Here is a 20,935-nt window from a genome sequence, read left to right on the forward strand (position 1 = left end):
TGTGAAATCGTGCTGAATGAAGTGATGGAAGGCTGTCGGGATCAGAGTCTGAGCTCTGATAACATGGGCTGTGAGGTTCATTCAGTACAGCCACCATTGCTGAACCTGCCATCCTCCATATGCATATGAATTGGCAGGCTAATAGTAAGCAAAACGTCAACGCTCGGTTAACATTAGACATCTGCAGTAATATCTGAATCATGCGATCACAATGTTAAAATCCTGCATCATTGATTGTCCTCAGGCATGCCTCTGTTTCTGGAACCTAATAAAGGCACTAACAGAATGATTTGCATTTTTCCTGTTTGCAGTAAATACTAATTGAACAGGACACAAGTTAATTGTATTACTTTTAAATTACAAGACAAACAAGTCCAAAGTTATAGATTCTTAGAGTGTACCTGCCCTTTGATTGGCAGGTAATTAACATTTTCTCTCTGAAAAATCATGGACAGTTGAGCTAGATGTGGTGACACATCATCGTGCAGATAGACTGCTTTGACAAGGTGGTAGGTAGAACAGCAAAAACCATACAATGTATGCCCTTCATTGTCCGTACATCTGAAAATACACATAAATTACTTCAGTCATTAGCTGTTACCCTCTCAATTGGGTAATACTAGATATGCAGATCAAGCTGCTTTCATCCACCTCTAGCCTGATAGCCACAGAGGTCTGAATGTCTCAGAGGATTAGTTCCTCAACCATTGTGGCCAAAATCTGATGTGTCTTTGTGATGGATAGATTAATTTGGATTTTAGAAAGTCATATCAAGCAGTAGAACATTTTGTGGGCTTGTATTCTGTATTATTCACATTCTGATATTTGAGTATTTTCATGCATTACATGTTACTGTTAAAGGGTTCAGAGTCATTTCTAGCTGATGTAGTATTTTCGTATTGTGTTTTATGTGCAAAAGGTTATCTTAATGGTGCGCTCAAACCGAGCGTGACGCCCTAAATGCACGAATAACACAACCACATGTTGGTTACAATGCACATGGGCAGAGGACGATTGTATCTGGACAACGACTCCCCTTTTCAGGGCTTTTAAATCTTATATTGTGAAAATGTTATCATTTAAATGTTAAGTGTGTGTGTGTGTGTGTGTGTGTGTGTGTGTGTGTGTGTGTGTGTGTGTGTGTGTGTCAGTGATTGATAGTGAAAGGAAGAGAGAAAGGACCACCCAGGCCTTACAGAATCCCATCCTGCGTCAGGGGGGGGCGGGGGGTTGTTGAAGTTTCTAACATGTGACAGATGCAAAGATGAAACAAACAGAAAGAACACAAATATAAAAAAGCAGTGCAATACACGTAGAACACACAGGGTTTGTGGTGATGAGACCTGAAGCCAGTGTCAATGTGCTGTCTCCACAGCAGAATGAATACGTTACACTCTGCCTCCTGCACCACCCCTCACCTGAATCCTGCTGATAATTTGTTGCTGTTGTGAACGCGTCTAAGCGGAGAATCTCCCGCTGCGTTGTGCACAAGTGAAAGGAAAACTCAGGAAAAAGTCCTGACCCAATTCTTTGTGCTTCTTGCCGAGGTCATGTCTGAAAACGGCTTATGTTTCTTTGATTCTTCACTACACTTATGTATCTGTATTTTCCAAACAAAAGCGTCTTGCTGTGATCCAGTCTTCATATGTTGGGATGTAGCCAGCAAGAGTCATCAGCCATAAAGTCTGGGTGTGGCATCAATCTGTCAAGACAGCCATACTAATTACAACTCTAGGACAAGACTGAAGACACCTGCAACATCCTCCCACCAGTCAGATGGGCACACGTGCACACACTCAGGGTTGGGCTACCTTTGACTACCCTTAAAACAACCTTAACTACTGGTGATTAAATATGTGTACTTTGTTTTATGCTAAACGGTTAGTTTTTATGGCTATTATTATTACTATAACTAATAATACAAATCATTATTATCATCCATCCTTTCTCCTTGCCCCATGCAAACAAAAGTCAGGGACTTTGTGTGTGTTAAAGAAATAAGAGCCCCATGGTCCAACCACCCATTCTCACAATAACCCATGAGATTCTGTCCCTTCTCTTTTAACCTGTACCCGTACAGGTTAGGGTTAGCTATACATAATGTTGGATGTACATGTACATGCAAGAGAGGAGATTTTCAGTTTTTCCTTTGTTCTTTGTCTGAAAAAGGACCTGTGCCAGAAACCCTACCTCTCTAAAAAGTAGAATAAATAAGCATTAACGTATGTGATGTGCAGACTTTGTTGTTTTCTAACCAGTGTTTATCAAGTTTTGATGTGTGTGCTTTTGTTTACTCTAGAATATTCTTTTGCATCACCATTATATACAAAGTTTTGGGCCATGGTGATGCCAGATCACTGTAAAAGTCCAACTGACAATAGACTATTGATGTGGAGTCCACATCTGCCCGAGACCAATGTATCTTGTGTTGGGACCTAGTATTTGTGAACTACAGTTCGGCCTACATGTTTAGTCAAATCCTGACCACATGTTTCTTTGTTCTGGAGACAAAGGAGAGCCTCCAGAACTCAGTCTCCCAGGGTGCTTCAACTTCACACCTAGGTGTTAAAACTGCCCCTGGACACAACTTTTAACCACTGTTGGTCACTCTGGGCCCCATGACCCATGAGGTCACCAGGCCAATATAAGCCCAGTTCCCTCTCCCTTCCTTCTCTTTCGACTCAACTCTTTCTACTCGCTTCTCCTGGAGGAGGGGTGTAGATCTCCAGCTCACACAGCCAGGGAAACTTCCTCCCTACCCAAGCTCTACCAACCTTCAAGCAGGCCTGCCTGGAGCAGACTGCTAAAACCTTCCAAAAGGCAGCGACGCGGGAGCCTGCCTAAGAACTTCAGCACAAGAGCTGCATCGCACAGCAGAACCACAAAAACAGGAGCCACAAACCAGCAAGACGACTTCACTGGACAAACAGCACATCAACCTTTTTCCCCTTTCCATGGACGGGTAACACAACTGGGCTTAATACTTATACTAGGCTAAGCAAAGACTGTTTATTCTATTCCGTGTGATGTTTATAAGTTTGATTTGTGTTGCTGTGATATTTTGGTTATAAGTTATTTGAAAGTTAATGTTAGTTATGTTATGCTCTTCAGTGTTTCTTTGCATGCAACTAACTACTTTCTCTAACATGGAACCAACACACACACACACAGACACACACATCTCCCCAAACTTAACACATACATGTGATCTCAGCCACATGGTGTAAACACTCCAGGGGGTCCGTTGTCTTCACAGTGGCCAGCCGCCATTTTGAAAGCACACTCACTCACACATACACACACACACACACATGCATACTCACATACACATCTTTATATATTGAGTACACCTTTAGTAGTTAGTGTTTTTATACTTTTATTATCTTCATAATAAATGTTTTTCTTCAACAAATGTTGTCTTCATTCAAGCTTGCATAAGTGTGCATTTTGCCATCCTCTACACTATCAAGAAGTCTTTATCCTTCAACTTTGCTATCTACCTATATGGTAATTTTGGTTATGACCACTGTGATTGTTGTGATGTGCCTTTTTCTCTTTTAATTTAAATAAGTGCTCTATCCAATCAAAAAGTACTTACAGTATTATCTGATTAATAGCTTCTTTTTTTTTTAAATCATCTAATCATCATAATCTAATTTCCCACTAACTACACTGTTATATTATATTATATATTATTGATACCTGATCAGAAAATAGTGGTCAATTCAAACAGATTGCTGTGACACAGAGAGGAGGATTCATTGCAGGGCTGCTGTGTTATATATACAATACAATATATATATTACACACACAAACATAACTACTGCATAAGGGTGGCTGCGGTTCAGGAGGTAGAGCAGATCGTCCACTAACAAGGTTGGCGGTTCGATCTCAGTCTTCCCCATTCTGCTTGCCTAAGTATCCTTGGACAAGATACTGAACCTGTAGGTGTGAACTGAATTGTCGTGACTGTAGAGTGTGAGAGCTGTGTGATAGAAAGTGTTGCACAATGATGCACTGTATGAATTGTAAAAAAAAAAAGTGTTGTAAAATGTACACTGTAAAATGCTTTGAGTGGTCATCAAGAGTAGTGCTATATAAGTGCAATTAAATTAATTAAGTTGTTTCATCTTGGAGAACCTAAAAAAAAGGCGAGTGAGTGTGGGTGGATTAAATGAGTGTGTTGTAGTAGCCTTTTCCCTGACCGGCAGAATCCGTATATTTCCACTGAAGAACTTGAAGTAACTGTTAAAATGAACATGAACTTATTTCATCACAGGAGTAAAATGTATTTATGAAAACCACTGGGAAATGTATTTTTGCATAGGCACGAAAAATATTAGTAAGGATATTAGTAACTGTAACAACAGACTGAAATGTTATTTTAATATTTCTTCTCCCTCACACATGGCTGTAATTTAAACAGAACATATACAATGGCCGAATAACCATGTTAGATGAGGCAAGGAATAACACCATGTTACAGTAGCAGTGCAGAAATCCATGTCATGCTTGAATGAAGATGAAAAGTAAAGTAAACATTTCTGTCTTCCAGTTCTGCTTCGTAATCTCAGCACTCCAGGAAGCTTTGGCTTCAAGTGACCGGGCAGAGCTGTTGTACTGCTGTAATACGTCTAATTAACACATCAAATTTGAAGATTGGTTGATGATCCTGTGCAAGGATTTGTCCAAGCAGCTTGTTTTCTGAAGAGTCTGTGCTTCTGCCAGGTGCATCACCGTTGTTGAGAATCCAAGAAGAGACAGACAAATAAGAAAAACAGAACTGTTCAATTAGTCACACACGCACACAAACATATCAGAAGAAATGAAAAATAAAGTTTCCTTGCACTTATATCGCACTAACATGTTGTACTTACTCGATTCTTGCTGTTCTGGGTTTGTACCCTCATGGTTGAATGCACTTATTGTAGGTCACTTTGGATAAATGCGTCAGCTAAATGATATATAATGTTAAAATGTCCCTTTGCAAAGTCAGTATATATAGAAAAACAGAACTGTATAGTGACTCACACAAAACAGAAGAAAAGTTACAAAACAGACGGTATATATTGCATTACAGACATTTTCAGCAGTTGTGGAATGTTCTACAGTACAGACGCACACGTTCTCATTTCATTCTAAGGCAGAGACCCAGGGAACCATGCACAGCTCTTAAGGCCCGGTGAGGAGACGCCGCAAGCAGTGTGAGAGAAAGTAGAAATGTAGAACCCCCCCGCCTAACTACCATTCTGGCACCACCACCCCACCATGCCTTCGCCCAAACCTACGTCACCACCCAACCCACCCCCTGCCTCCAAACAACAAGAACTGTTACTGAATCTACCTGAACTTCTTTTCAATGTGCACTTGTCAAATTAAAAGAAAATATAGATGTATAGTGAATTTTATTGTCTTACACTTTACATTCTAATAATCTGCTGCTTCTGAAGCTCTACTTATGGCTGCAGGCACCGGTGATGCCAAGGAGCTTGTATGCTTTGCTTAATGATCTTCCTGCAAAGCCCCTGGCCCCCACTTTAATAAGAATACACCCTGGACACCACCCCTGTCTGCGGCATTCCTCCAGCAGCTCTGCATACTTCTCCCTCTTCCGCTCTCGTTGGCCTCCTCCATCATTTCCTCCCAGGGCACCATGAGCTCCGGCATGGCCATGTATAGCTTGGATGTTTCTGATACCAGCAGAATGTCTGGCCTGACCAGGTGCCGCCTCTCCTTGCCCTTGATTCTGTTGTAGTGGATTGATGGGATGCTGCCTAGACCCGCTTGGCCAACTGCCATTACTCCCACCGGGCGTTATGACGCAGCCTAGATTCTGTCCACTGCCTCCTGGGACGTCCACTTCCTGCCTATTGCAGCACCTCCCTGGTTTGGGTAACCCTGAACACCTCACTGAGGCTCTTTAAGTTTAAGCCTGATACTGTTGCCATATAGGGCAATGCTGCTCAGGCTTCTTGGTAGTCCCAACCACCTGCGAAGGCAACCACTTATCCTCCTTTCTAATCCCTCGACCGTGGTCATTGGAAATTCGTATACCAGCAATGGCCATAAAATCCTTGGCAGGAGGCCATGCTGGTATATCCAGGCTTTAAATTTACCTGGCAGCCCAGATATGTCAACTGCCGTCAGCCATCCTTCCAGGTCTTGGTTTGTCACTCTGATGGAAGCAGCATCCCTTAGGGTGTGGTCAAAGGTTTTGGCAAGGCTCTTTATAGGATTTGAGTACCTCAGAGAGAGAAGTGGAACCGATTTACTACTTTCCCTCTCTTTGAACCAGGGACATGGCCTTTATGGCTTGAAGCACATCTGAGCCCAAGTGAAGAGTCTCTCCGATCCCTGAAGGATCCATCTCTTGTACACTAGGTAGGGTACTCCGCTAGGTCTGGTCCACTGATGCCACTCTCTTCATGGTAGTCATCAAGTCTTTTCCTGGAAGTCACTGGTATAGTGAACATGGCTGTAAAATACATCTTGTGATGCACTTGGACACATCTTCAGTGATAGATCTTATAATTCTTTATAAACCTTGTTATACTGTAAGTTGGCATATTTGGTTCTAAACATTAAAAAGCTTTAAAATTCTACTGATGTCCTGTGAATTTGCTTATTATACATTAAAACGAATAAACAAATGACTTTCATATATTGTTATTCTACACACCAAATAATATATTTTATATAGACATTGTACCTGCCATTTAACATTTACTTGCTTTTAATATTATTAACTAACTATTTTGCCTTGTCTGGAAATGATGTCTATTTGCAGTAATACTTTACTATTGCACAATATACACATTGCCACAAAGAAAACCAAGTTCGTCCAGGTCATGTCAGAGAATCCACTCCTCAAAAGATAAGTGTACTTGAACCCTGGCAACTAGATCAAAAAGCCTGATATTCCAAACTCAGGAATATGTCAGAGAAACAGTTACCAAATACAGACGGGCCACACACCTCATCTATAAAACGTGGAACATGTGTTTATCTAAGAGAAGCGCTCCGTAAGGACATTGTAAACTACCCAAAATGTTGTTTTCACAAGTGTAAAGTGGTTGCAGATGTCCCACCATGTCTGCTGATGAAGGCCAGAGGTGAGAAGCAGAACCAGGGCCGGCTTCTCTCTCCAACATGACTGAAAGCTGAAGGAGCAGCTCTCCCTGTGAAACGCACAGGAGAGGTAGCGGGCCAAGAAGAGATTTTCATAGTGTCTGCAAAATAAATCATTTGTATTTGTTCTGGAGAGGCACTAGAGTAATTTGGCATTGTTTGTGAGCAAAATCCAACTGCAGTTGAATACCTTCATTTCTATGGTGTTCTGACACAATGACGATATGAATTTGTTTCCATCACCTTGTCATCATACCGTAGGTGGTCGATTTTATCACAGTATCACAAAGATATTTACTTTTCTATTGAGTGTTTGGCCAGGCTTGATTTTTTTAGGTTGCTTTTTCTAACACACCATTGGGAGAAGGTAAAACCATACAAATCAATATCATACCACGCAGGGTGTAATATCTGCCTCTCACATTATTTTTTACAAGTTTCATTTTCAGGTTTATTGAAAAATTGGATACCCAAAATTTAAAGAATAAAAACAAGAGCACCTTTTCACAGCCTAGTCTCTTCACATCACCTCCAGTGCTATTTATTATAGTTGGGCAGGTGCACTATATAGATCCCCACACATTACTCACACCAGTTTTGCATTGCACTCCTATAACACTGTCAGACTCACGTCTTCAGACAGTTTACAAATGACAGTCCATGACAGTTTTCAAAATTGATGCGGCAGAACCAGAGATGTCATATTTATTTATTCCATCCATTTTCTTCCCTGTCTAAACCTGGCGCCCCAAGCCTCTAACCTGAAGCAGAGACGAGGGGCGAGCTCCAGATTTCTGCTAAACTCACTTTTCAAATAAGCTCCAGATTAGTTGAAGCTAACTCAAGTTGCAATGTATCTGACTTGGACCCTCAAAAGCCACAGGAGGCTTTAAACAACTTAAATGCAGTACTGCTCCCTAAGACGTGTAAAGAGACTTTGATGTGAAAAATTTGTCGAGTTCCCCTTTATCTGCTGCCATAAATAATTCTACTCCTTTGAAGGCTTTCCACTTATCTTTTGGAACCTCGTCCATCAGACACCCAGATTTAGACAGACAACACGTTTCGACCAGAATCCAGTAGTGATGTGTTGTACTGACAATACTGACAATATGGGTTATCTTGGGTATCTGTGCCACTCCTTGGCATGTATTAAAGATTTGAATTTTCCTAAACACCTGAGACCTGAGTTTGTACATTTATAAAGATAACTTGCAACAGAATTTGATTTCCCTGATCCTAAACATACAAAGTACTCAGTTCCTTTACTTAAGTAACAGGTGTCATCAGGAGATGACATTTCCCCCTGGCACCAAAAAACTTGACAGAGCAGATCACTTGGTGCGATCGTAGTTTTACTGGGGTCAGACGATATTATATCATTCCAAGTATAGCCTGAGCCCGAAGACGTGAAGCTCCAGGTGAATTTGGAAACAATAAAATGGGCATCAGGTGTGATAATCCTTTTATTTAGAGTAGAGTGTCATAAAGGGCGACAACCGACGCAACTTCTGGGGCACCTTGCAATATCCTAACAGAAAGAAGGGCATGTTTGTTTTTTATAACCCTCCATGACGGCTTTTGTTGACCAATAGGAGCACAGCTGACAGTCTGCTTGAAGAGATGAAATGTAAACATGGTGAAACAAAGTGGAATTGTGACACGGAGCAAAGGTTTTTAGGCTTTTCAGAGCACAAGGCCAATATCACAATATCATTCACACTGATTGTTCAAATTCTTGTCCCCGGAAATCAATCATGAGCGCTTACTTTCCACTAATGTCAAGCATTTCGCAAAGGAGGGCAGATGGTGTTCGGTCAGGAAGGAACATACAATAAATGGTAAACGGCCTGTATTTATATAGTGCTCTTTTCTTTTCTTGATGACCACCCAAAGTGTTTTGCATTACAGTTTTGCCATTCACCCATTGACACACACATTCATACGATGCATCTATGTGCAGCACTTTCTCCATCACACATCCATCACACACAGAGGCAATTTTGAGTTGAGTGTCTTGCCGAGGACATTTTGGCAAGAGATTATGATTCTATAATCATCTTATATGACACAGTGACCATCTTGAAAGACAAGATTACTTTGTAGTCTCACCCCAGCAGTACCTGAAGTTCTCAAACCCAAAATATCAAAAGGTACCACTTCAATACCCAAGAAAAATAGTGAAAGTTGATGAACAAATTTTATTACAAGAATAAAAGTATATATTTTTTAAGTACAACTCCTACATTTTAAATTCTAAAAACAAAACAATTGTCCCAATTTACATTTTGAAGCATCAATATCCATTCGAGTCCAGTTGTTCCATTTGTAGGCGTCAGGGTCACTATAAAAATATGAAGGTCACATACTTGATTTTCTATAGCCATAAGCTGCTACCATTCATTTCAAATGGGCGCCAACATGTGGTACGTTTGTGCAGTGTCAGTTTTTGTGTTGATGTTGTAAGATGTCCAACCAGCCTAATACAATGGAGACAATCACAACAATTTAAAAGAATAACAAATCTCAATAGTTAAATGTATAGTAATAGTAATAGTATTACATATTATTGTTATTCTATACCTCCTCTCACCTTAATATGGTTTCATCTCATAGGACATTTCAAGGCTCATTCCTGAAGGGAGGAAATTAAAACAGGGAAGGGGGACTTTAGCTGAATCTCCTTCAGCATAAGACCTGTATTACTGCATCCCAGGAGAAATAATATACTTTCTTTACATGGACTTCAAACATTAACTGTGAGTATTAACTGCCCCTAAATCAGACATTCCTGTAGAGCTGTGGAGCTGAGGGCTCATACCAAACTCAGCTGGGAGGAGAAAAGAATAACAGCATCCGATTACTGTGGGTGTGAATATCTAGTCAACGTTATATATTATAAGAAGATAAGATAAATAAATTATTGATCCCAGTCGGACTGTTTAGTTGTTGAAGTAGCAAAAAAAGATAAGAAAACAAAATAAGAGAAACTTAAAATCTAACATGCAAAACTGCCTCTAAACATTTATCTTAATGTCATTTTTGTGCCATTTGACTGACATCCATTTCCTGGAGGGTTATTTTCTATTAAGCACGGTGTCTTTCATCATCCTTTTTTACCTCGGTATGTGTGGATGTGTTAGCGAGGTCAGAAGGTTAGTCAGAAGTCAAAGGCTTCATGAAAAGGAGCTACGGTAAAAGGGACTTCAAAAAGTAATAAACAGAAGGAGGGAGTGCCTGTTTTTTGATTTACATGCTGTACACCAGCAGTGTTGTTATATCACAGCTGTCAAAAGCCGGTTGAGTTGCCAGAGAATGTGAAGTATCTGTACCACAGACACCGACTAGGCCTTCAGACATGAAGCTCATCAGACATAGGAGGTTTAAATGTTCAGCTTCATAGGTTCTAATGTAGATATCAAACAACAGTGCATCAGGTAACACTGGTCTACAAGACATGCATTATTGTCCACTTGGACAGAAAATAGTTTGTATTAATAGTTGATTGAATTGATAATCAATCCCAGGTAGCATACAGATGTGGGCCACTTCCGGCAATGATGCTACACATCTGGCCTTCTTGTGACCCGCACAAAATGGATGTGAGCCGAAATTGGTCCTCTTGTAAAGTAGAAACCGTGGCCCACATATCCTAAAACAAATGGCAAACATGTGGTGCTCCAGACAAGGTGTAATCTGGATGTGAGCCTTAAGTGGCCCATGTGGTAAATGGGGAACATGGCCAAAATAGCACAAAACAAGTTTGGTCCTCCTTCGGTTGACATTATTGCTATGGCTTAATTGTGGTCCATTTCTGGCAAACAGGAGCAGACCACCCACATGCCATGTGGTTCAGATGTGGGATGAGCCAAATCTGTGCCCAAACTATTTTGCTATACGGGATGGTAGCCATTGATGTCAAGGTCATTTTTATCTGTAGTGACAAGGTGGCTAAAGCAGGCCTATGCCATTTGGTACCAGAGATAATACGATACCATAACAGAAAAAGCCATTAAGCTTAAGTCACATTTTTTCTTTGCACACTCTGGGGCAATACAAAGAAACACACTACATGAGCTCTGTAACCATTCATTTAAAATCCATTATACACTCCTCTTTTAGCTCTGTTTTGGTCTAGTCAGGGAAAAATAATATATCTGGCTTTTTAGCTACTAAATGAAAGTTTATCAGAGTCTCTGCGCAAAAGTGAAAGCTGACGACTTCTGCTGGGAACACAGGATGAGGAGTGGTGAGACTTACGCCTAAAAACAACACAGTGAACTGAGAGAAGCCACATGGCATTTTAAGTCACTGAAACAGATTTTTTTACAAACACCTTCCAAAGTGCAGATTTCCAAAGATTTGTATCCGTGTGAACATGTAAAACAGAGCGTTTAGGAAACAATGACATCACAGCATGACAACTGTTGCTTTGTGTTATGAGCATGCACTAGAAACAACAACAATGGCGGCTACAGACCAGTTTCTCTATGTTAGTTTAGCACTGGGTCTAATTACAAGTGAGCAGCTAAATTTAGCATCACTGCATCACAATGCCGACATTCACCAGCGTCTGCCTCACCCAATATTACGTGGATCACTGCGATCTCTGGTATTTTGTCGGATTGTTGATGTAGAATTTATCGCCACCTTCTGGCCCAGCATACTACTGTTCGCGTAGAAAAGGACAGAGGGAAAACAAATATTATGTAGTGCAGCTGGGAGACGTGTATGAATCGGATCAAGCAGAGATAACACTGTATTTTTGGGGTTATTTGGGTGTAGTGACATTACTGGGTTGGATTGACATTACTGGGAAAAGCAAGCAATGTAAATCAGCACTTACTATGGAGCTAAACTTTGCACTCTCTGACTGACTAATTAGGGAACAACCCTCTGCCAAGTCTGTCAAAATCAGACACTCTACTTATTTCCTCACCATTTGGCTTCACCTACACCTCAGCAACAGAACATACTCTGAGGTTTCTGTGCTCATAAACAGCCAATAACTTTCAGTAAATCACTGCTGCAGCTTTGCAGATTAAAATAACATGGGAATGACAGCTAAATGACATCTTTTTCTAGAAGCCATTAAATAAGTCAGTTTCACATGGAACCATAGCCACACACACACACACACACACACACACACACACACACACACACACACACACACACACACACACACACACACACACACACACACACACACACACACACACACACACACACACACACACACACACACACACACACACACACAGCTAACATGCCAAGCAATACTCAGAGCTTCTCCTCATGTGTAGCATAGAGATTGAAATTCAAGATCTCTTCCAAAGGGTGACAGCCGTTGGATGTGTTGATTATACGGCTTGTTAATCCAACTGTTGCAGCAATATGGCTTTCTGGCACACATCTGACCTTCAAACTGCAATTTGATACGTCAATATAGCTGAGACACAATTCGAGCCGTACATCTGGCCTTTGATACCTTTCCACTTAACACTGTCAAACGCACTATAATTACACATAGTTTATGGATTTACGTTGACTCTTCATGGATGTGATTAATTTTGCTCTTGTAGTCGAGTGGAGGTAAACAATATCACTGTTTGATCAATCATCGCTTCATAATGTCTTGATTTATAGTTTCCCAGGTGGAAGTCAAAGTGCGGAGCGTCAGTATGCAACCCTCTTAGCACCGTAGCGTGTCCCAGTGTTTGTTATAATTATCTAACATTTGAGACGATCAGCAGGTTCCCATCCTTTGAGTCATAAGTCATCACTCAGAGCTGGTTCCAGGTCTGACAGCGCTGGCACGCACCCGCAGTCTGAGAGTGAGCCAGAGCTACTTCTGTATCACCAACGCCTCCGCACACAAAAACAACCTACACATACCTCCTCTGTGACTGTCCCTCCCTTTCTCTCACTGCCTCAAGCTATTCATGTCTTCTCATGCTCGGTGGCATGTCAGACTGGCAAATTATAAAGCAATAACAACTATTTTGCAGTGAGCACAGTTGTTGTTTATCACACAGATTGTGACTGTGATGTCTCCTTTGAAAAAAAGAAAAAAAAAAACGGTCACAAAAAAATGCAAATTAGCCCGAATGGTAAAAATACATTTATTCAAAGACTGGATGGTGAATAAAAAGAGGACAAAACATAAAAGGCAATATAATTCCTAACTTTCAAACAGGATGCAAACAATGACGTTTTACACAATAAAGAATTTTTTCACACACAACCAAATCAAATCTTCATTTCTAAATTCCAGTCAATACCTAGCCACAGGAGTGGTGTGTATTACATAATGTGTCAGGCAGTGCAGTGATACTCCCAGAGAACAAAGACTGGTTGTGAGGCTGTGGAGGCAGAAGGTGATATCAAGGCGCCATGTTTGTGCTGCACACCTTCACTGCACTGCCATCTTGTGACTATGAACCAACTACATGGCCTGTATTGATTTTTCACAGGACCACAAACTGTATATATATTATTCTGCTCAGTCCTGTTGTTGGTTTTAACATTGTACTCACAAAGGTAACCAAACACCATCAGTTTACATACTGATTGGGATCTTTTGTTGTGCACACTGTGAAATGAAGGGTTATTAATGACTGCTAAGGGTGAGCTCACTTTCAGTTTGCAGTGTGGAGCAATTTATCTATGTTGACGTATGTTTGGTTATGTATCCTGTTAGTGTCATTGTTGGCTACAATGACACTAACAGTTGATGGAAGGCTTTTGACAACGCAGTGTTTCCACTGAGTTGGTGCCTCAGCATCAACCAGGCCACATTCCAAAGAAGCATCACCACTGCAGGTTTTTCACACTCCTCAGTTTTTACAGATGCAGGAAATCATTTTCTGCAGTCAGCTAATTTAGCTGGTTGAAAAGTGTTGATGATAATGTATGTAAAGTATGATGACAATAATTCAATATTTATGGATGTGTTACATTATTGTAGCAGTATTATAATTCAGGGATCCAGGCAGTATAAGGCCAACATGAGTTTTTATTTCTTAGCAAAAATGTTGGTTATTTTATCAATTTATAATTTCCCGATTTAACTGCATATCAATATTATATAAAATCACATATCTGGTGATATGGAATTTCATTCACATTGCCCATCCACATTTTGCGTAGAACCTCAAAAAAGAGATAAGAGAGAACATCTAAATGTACTTTCAGTCTTAAAAGATCTTTGTGAAGTTTTATAATGAGAATACGACGTTTGACAGAACCTGAAAAAAGGATGAAAAAAGGATATACCGATGTCAGGATGTTGTGGCTCCATCGGGATTCTGATTTACTGTATCATCACATCATCCACAGGATAAAACATTACAGTTCAGAGGTAGCAGGTGAAGGAAGCTCATTGACTTCATGTCCTCAGAAAATCTTCATATCTTGAAGATGCTGTTCATAGCTTTGATTTCATCAGTGGACAGAGGAGAGAGATTGTAGCCTCTCAGCTCAGGGTTACCTGCAGACAAACACAAAGACAGATATCTCACAGTACTGCTGGGATGATCAGGCATTTTTCCCAAAATAACATGAAGGACCTGAACTTTATCAACTGTTTTACCAGAGGAATAATTATTGAATTGAAACCCCTCCCTGTTTATTCCTCCAAGTCTGCAGCTATCTGACTGAACACAGACCAGACTCAGTTCCCCGCTCACTCTTCCAACAAGTGGACCACTGGGAGACATTTATAGTTTAACGACACATCTGCATCAAACAAACATCTGGAGACTGGACATTCCTCCTATGGAGATTGCAGAAATATTTCAAATGTGATGACAGCATTTCCCTGTTTGCTTTTCCTATCAACTTTGATGGGTCACAAAATTTCAAAGGACAAAAGGTTAAAAGATGAACAGCCCTGTTTACAGAAAATAGATCAGATTGATCCTTTAGTTAGTCTATACAAGCTGAGGTCACAAACACATAACCACACATCATCCCTCTAGAGCTTATCTAAACATCCTCTCTGTGGAGACACTGATTTGAGCTCAGTCAGCTTATGTGCAGAGATCCAATTAGCATGATGCTAATGGTACTTGCATTGAGATAACAGGTCTAAACTGCACCACAGGTATTAAAAGAAGTCTAATCTCTTGTCACACTAATTGAATAACCATGTTAAGGCAGGATAACGTAGCAGCACACCACCGTCTACAGCCTTAAAAAGGACCTTGAAATCACTACATTAGACCTCGGATTTAAATCAAACCAAACAATCTCAAAAGTGAACTGAGCATTGTTGAATTCTGGAAATGAACTTACAACAACATATGCTACCAACACCATTATCAACATCAGGTGGTAAAAGCACCAGTGTCTGTGTCTCTATCTGTTCTCATTCTTGTTTCCATACATTGCATTTGTTTTGGTTGGTAAGCATTGAGAAAGAAACTAAAAATACTGCACATCGTCGAACAATTGTATTCACTTTAGCTGCTTTGGTCCTCAGACTTTTATAAGATCACATTTGTGTATTCCATTTTAGAAAGCAGGGTTTTTTCAGAGTTCATGATCTGAGTCATCTGTCAGACCTTCTGGAGTGAAACAAGTTTCCCTCTAGGAGTTATTCGTTAAAAAGCAGAGTGAGTGTTGACACATAACTCTATTTTAACCAGACTGAATATAAAAAGGAGGAAGACATGAAAGTGCCCCCTTAATGAAGACATGTTGATTGCCTCCTGGTGGCTGGCTGCAGTATAGGCCATAAACACTGCTCCCTCTATGCCTGCAGATGGGATGTTTGCCAGGTGCATGGCTCATGAGGGCTGTACTGAGTCTCTAAATTAATCCTGAGTGTGTTTCAGTCATAACAGGCAATAAACAAATTAGAGTGCCATCTCCCATTCACTGTAAAATAATTGCTATTATTTTCCAGGTAGTAAGGGTGTGTAGTGTACACACGTGCCCGCCTATGTACGTGTATGTTACCTACCGCTTGATGATTTACCTTTAAAATAATGAAATACTGCACCACTCGCATTAGAACGTTTCTGTTTATCAATTGCTCTCCACTGCCTCAAGATATCAATGCACCAACAATGCACCTGACCACACCTCATCTTAGGAGCAACACGCCCATGGGTGCTGAGTAAAGTTAACTTGCTATTTGAACAATGCGATTGCTGGTAAAAAATTGCTGGCCTGAAACTATGCCTTTGCGTCATGCCTGGTGCCGGATGTAAGATGGAGTCCAAAATAGAGATGGACTGTGGCACACTCCATCGCTCTATGGTTCCTAGGAACTTCTAGCATCCCCACCCATCACAACTTTCACCATCACTCCTCTAAACAGTGGCAGAATGTTTCACAGAGGTGTATAGTCAAACCAGTGTGTTGACATATCTGGCTGTAGGGTTGCACTACATTGTGCAGATGTTCACTGTGTGTGTGTCTAAGTTAAAAGAATGTTAAGCTGGCCTAATTGCCCACATAAACTTTTTTTGTTTGTTTTCCTACAGAGTTTATATATTCTCACAGCACCTCAGTGCTGCACCTGAGTTCTCACCACAACCTTCAGCTGATTTCAGACATGCACTGAACTCTCCTGATAATCTCCTGACATTCAGGCTGTACGAGACGGCATATGCTCGAGTGAGAGGGTCCGGAGTTCCTCCTGCCAGTGAGTTGCCTAGTGAAAACTCTGGATAATGTCTGAATGAGCCCATGTGAGAACACAGCAGCACATCCTCCATAGTTCAAGTCTAAAAACGGCTATAAAGGGGAAATTTGGCCGGTCAACAGGAGAGAAATTGAGAAGAATGAGTGAGCTTTAAATTAAATTCCTGTCTTTATACTAAGCTTACTGCCTCCTGTCTTTTTATTCTCAGTCATGAGTGTATTTCTCAAAAAATTATATCTTTTCCTTTATCACTTTGTGTTTCCAGCTGAACAGTGAAGATGCTCTCCATACCTTGCATCTCATTGAGATGGTTGACTTTTGATTTCAGTTCTTTACGAAGGTCGTTGATCTCCTTCTCCAGCTGCTCCTGGTCTATGATGAACAAAGACCAGAACAGGTTTTGGGTGATCACGTTTTGCAATGATACAGCTGCATGTTAAGTTTGGGATGATTTCATATTTAGCTGATATTGAAGTGAAAATAAATAAATACAACCCCTGCAGCAAGTCCGCCTTTCTTCAAATGTTACTTTATATTTGATCAACTACAATAATTAACTAAATAAACAACAAATAAACTAATATTTATTGTGACATGTGTAATGTTTGGGCACACATCCACCGAACCACTAAGAACTTCACTAATAATAAGTTGAACTGATAGGACTTGCCAGTTGATAGTTCAAGAGCCATTTAATTCTGACACTTCACAATTGTAACAACAATCAATGACCACATGCTTCTGTAAGCTAATTACTGCCCACAAAGAAATAGATTAAAAGATACACAGATCCTTTTAAATTTATTTTTTAATGTATTTTAGAAATGCCAAGTTAGGAGAACTCAGATGTCAAGACAAGACATGCTGTGCATGTAAGACAGCAGTAAATACTTTCTTATCTCATGAATAGAAAGACTAAAATAAGCATGTGCAGGACACATCAGAACAGGTAGGGTACTAAGCACTGACTGAGAAGGGTCCGCAAACTTTTACTCATTCCACAATTGTACTTTCTTTTTTTAAGTCTATGAAATAACAAGTAGCAAGGGCTACTTCTGTGTGAAGAAAGGCTCATTGTACCATCTATTGTAGGTTGTTCTACTTCTTTCACTTCAAAAAAGTGTCCAAACTCAACTCATAATATGCTTTGTAGTGGAAATGATATAAACTGGTGGTTTTTACCTTTCTCAATCATCTCTCTTGTCTTTGACTTGGGGAATTTGATGAACATGTTTCCAAAGCAAACCTTCACTTTCTCTGCAAAAGACAACAGTGGTTAATTTAATTGTGCATCTACAACCAATATTACAACTATAACAATATTACAACTAAAGTGTTGTTTCCACGTAGGGCTGTTGCAATATCCCAATAGAAACAATTATCATAATAAAAAAAATGACCAAATTAATTATTGCTGTAATATTGTGTAAATCAATGTAGCGCTGCTTAAATAATTAATGTTTCTTTCTATCATGATGCAATAACTATGTGGTCACATTCCAACATGGCACATATTAGTGATTATTTCTACCCTATGTGCAGAGTAAAACTCATCTCTTTCTGTGAGAGCAGTGGAGACACAGAAACAGCTGATTGAGGCGAAGCTGCAACCTCAACATTACCAAACCTTCTGTTGATGATGAGGCGTCACTCACTTGAATCGGACATTTCAGTTTTCAGTGCGTTCAGTGCCTCTCTGTTCTTGTTTCTCTTTGAGTCCAGGTCCACAATCTGAAACATAGCAGAGCATGGTATTTGTCCACATTACACAGAAGCAAATGCTGAAATGTCTTTGTGCCTTTTCGTTAGGAAATCAAGTTTATGGATTGATGAGTAGAACATAAATTAACAGTCATGTAAGTTGGTAATGCTGTATGAAAGATAAATATGCAACATTGTCAACATCAAACATTATCTCTATAAAACAATGTTTCAGGTCTGACACAGCAGCATGTCTGTGGAATACATGTTTTATCATTTGACGTTTGTGATATTTGTGCTCCTTCATATTGAGGTGGGAAAATTATTAGACACAATTTCAACATAATAAAGTGAAACAAAGTTTAATAAAGTCCAGGTTAGCTAATGAATCCAATTCTGTGGCAATCACGAGGTTGTGCATATGACAGCCCAGCAATTTTTCTTTTTGCTAAGTGGTTTTAATGTACGGAAAATGTATTTTACAAATGTCTACAAATCACTCAGGTGGATCTCTGAACTTCATCAGGAGCGAGATACAATCACAGGCAGGGAGAAGTAATGTGTTCTGTCTGAGGGTTAGGAAAGAAAGACCTTAAGCCTCAAATCAACAAGGAACAGGTGGTGGGATTAAAGTTAGCATTAGTCACCAAGTATTTGGGTCATACTGTGTTGTATTTGTTATGCCATTTCATTTTCATTCATGAATTCTCTTCTCTCAGTTATTTTTCCCCAGCAGACATTTGGACTCGTTACAGTAGTAAAGACTCAGGGGTCTCATAGTTTACACCAGTACTGCAAACCAAGCTAGTTAGCTTAGCTGCTAACACTGTGAGTTGCGGCGCTTCTGGTAGCTGGTGTTTCCTTCCCCCCCCCCGGACACCGTGCTCTGTATACGCAGCTGTACGTGTTGGGCTACCTGTTGTTTCGTGGTGAGGACATCCTCCGCTGCTTCCTCCACTTCTGTCAAGTACTCTTCAACAGCGTCCATGTTGGCTGTGTCGCTACAAAAATACGTCCGGTGTGAAACAACGACGCTTTACTTCGCTCACGCTGTGTAAGTAGACCCGCCCTGCCCTGTCTCTGACTGGCTTAGGTTTGGACATCAAGAGTGATGATTGGTTAGGATTATTGAAGGATATCAGGGTTAGCCAATCATAGACCAGCTGCCAGAGAGCTGCACAGTAATAATTCCCCACACATTAAAACACACAACTCTCTTACGCATGAATCGATGGTTGTAAATGTATCATGGTTGTTAAATAATGTCTAAAGAAGTAACCACTATTCTAAATTAAAGCACACAACAATTTATTTACCAAGATATGTTTGTTTTCTGTGTTGTCAGAGATGGAAGAACCTGCTGTAAGGACAACCATCTCAAGAGCACTCAAGCAATCAGACCATGACGGTGTCTACTGGGCAAGCATCTGACTGACACCACAGACCAGACCGACACCACAGAACCTCTGTGGAGAGACCTGAGGAAGAGTTCTGAAGACACTTTCCATTTCAATCTGACTGAGCCTTAGAGGAACTGACACAAAGAATGGCATAAACTGCCCAGATTCAGGCGAACAATACTTGTAGAAACGTTACCTATACGGTTAATCAAAGCTGTAACTTCTGCCAAAGGGCCTTCTACAAACTAGTGAGTTAGAGGTGTGTGTACTTTTGTAAAATAGGTTTCAGATTTTGATTTTCTACGAACTAGTGTAGTGCCTGTTCTAAACCTTCCTGTTTGGTATAGGCTGTTCTCTCAGTCTGTTCAGAATGATTCCTAGTCATTAGTGAGTCCTCCTTCTACAAAATACTGACACTTTATATTGTTTGTGTGCAGAGCTTTTTAAAAAGCCTATGATGCAGAGTGAAGTTAGAAAACTTTGTGTTTATCCTACCTGGTTTATCTGCAGTGAAGATTTTAGAGTCAATGTTTTTAATAAAATGAGACTGAATTTGTTTCATTACTTTTCACTTGTGTGGCTTATATATACATTTGAATGGTTTAATTCAATTTTAATTGATGCTGTTATTTTTTCATATATTGCATGTCAAAATACAAGCTCTGTAATTCAGCTCAATATAAAGCATTGTAGCAAGAAACAAACATTGTGCTTTAACTTTAAAGACAAATTGCCAAAAAGGAAAGGATTGTGTGAATGCTGTTGCCATGATGGAAATCTGCACCCGTCACAGTTACGTCCGTCACTGTCTCAGTCCGATATGGTGAAATAAAAATAATCAAATCATCAAAATAGTCTGTTGGGACAGATATTATAGGTCACAGGCTGCCATTTGACGACTGCTGCTCTAGTTTATCCAAGTATGTAGAGGAAGACACGTTCATCTCAATCCACAGACTGATGGCCCTGCTCTGCCCCCACTGACTGCAACAGAGCACTGCCATATTACTTCCTGGGCAATTAACAATAGACATGCCAAGTGTTAAGTCGA

At 40.2% G+C, this 20,935-nt stretch overlaps 1 protein-coding gene across 1 annotated transcript; it reads right to left on the reverse strand.

The window, feature by feature from the left end:
• Positions 1–13,239: 13,239 nt before the first annotated feature.
• On the reverse strand, positions 13,240–19,558 carry pdrg1 (p53 and DNA-damage regulated 1). Its single transcript, XM_035150965.2, has 5 exons — positions 19,401–19,558; positions 18,439–18,514; positions 17,966–18,040; positions 17,075–17,155; positions 13,240–14,620 (listed from the first exon to the last, which is right to left on the reverse strand). Exons 1-5 carry the CDS (start codon positions 19,470–19,472, stop codon positions 14,538–14,540), a joined length of 387 nt encoding a protein of 128 aa, XP_035006856.1. The 5' UTR covers positions 19,473–19,558; the 3' UTR covers positions 13,240–14,537.
• Positions 19,559–20,935: the final 1,377 nt, after the last annotated feature.

This window comes from Hippoglossus stenolepis, chromosome 3 (assembly GCF_022539355.2).
Source record: "Hippoglossus stenolepis isolate QCI-W04-F060 chromosome 3, HSTE1.2, whole genome shotgun sequence".
Taxonomy (NCBI): domain Eukaryota; kingdom Metazoa; phylum Chordata; class Actinopteri; order Pleuronectiformes; family Pleuronectidae; genus Hippoglossus; species Hippoglossus stenolepis.

Coding starts and splice junctions, on each gene's coding strand:
- pdrg1 (XM_035150965.2), bottom strand. CDS start 19,472: ATGGACGCTGTTGAAGAGTACTTGACAGAAGTGGAGGAAGCAGCGGAG. Junction 18,515..19,400: donor TCCTCACCACGAAACAACAG/GTAGCCCAACAC, acceptor GCTATGTTTCAG/ATTGTGGACCTGGACTCAAA. Junction 17,156..17,965: donor AAGAGAGATGATTGAGAAAG/GTAAAAACCACC, acceptor TGTTCATCATAG/ACCAGGAGCAGCTGGAGAAG.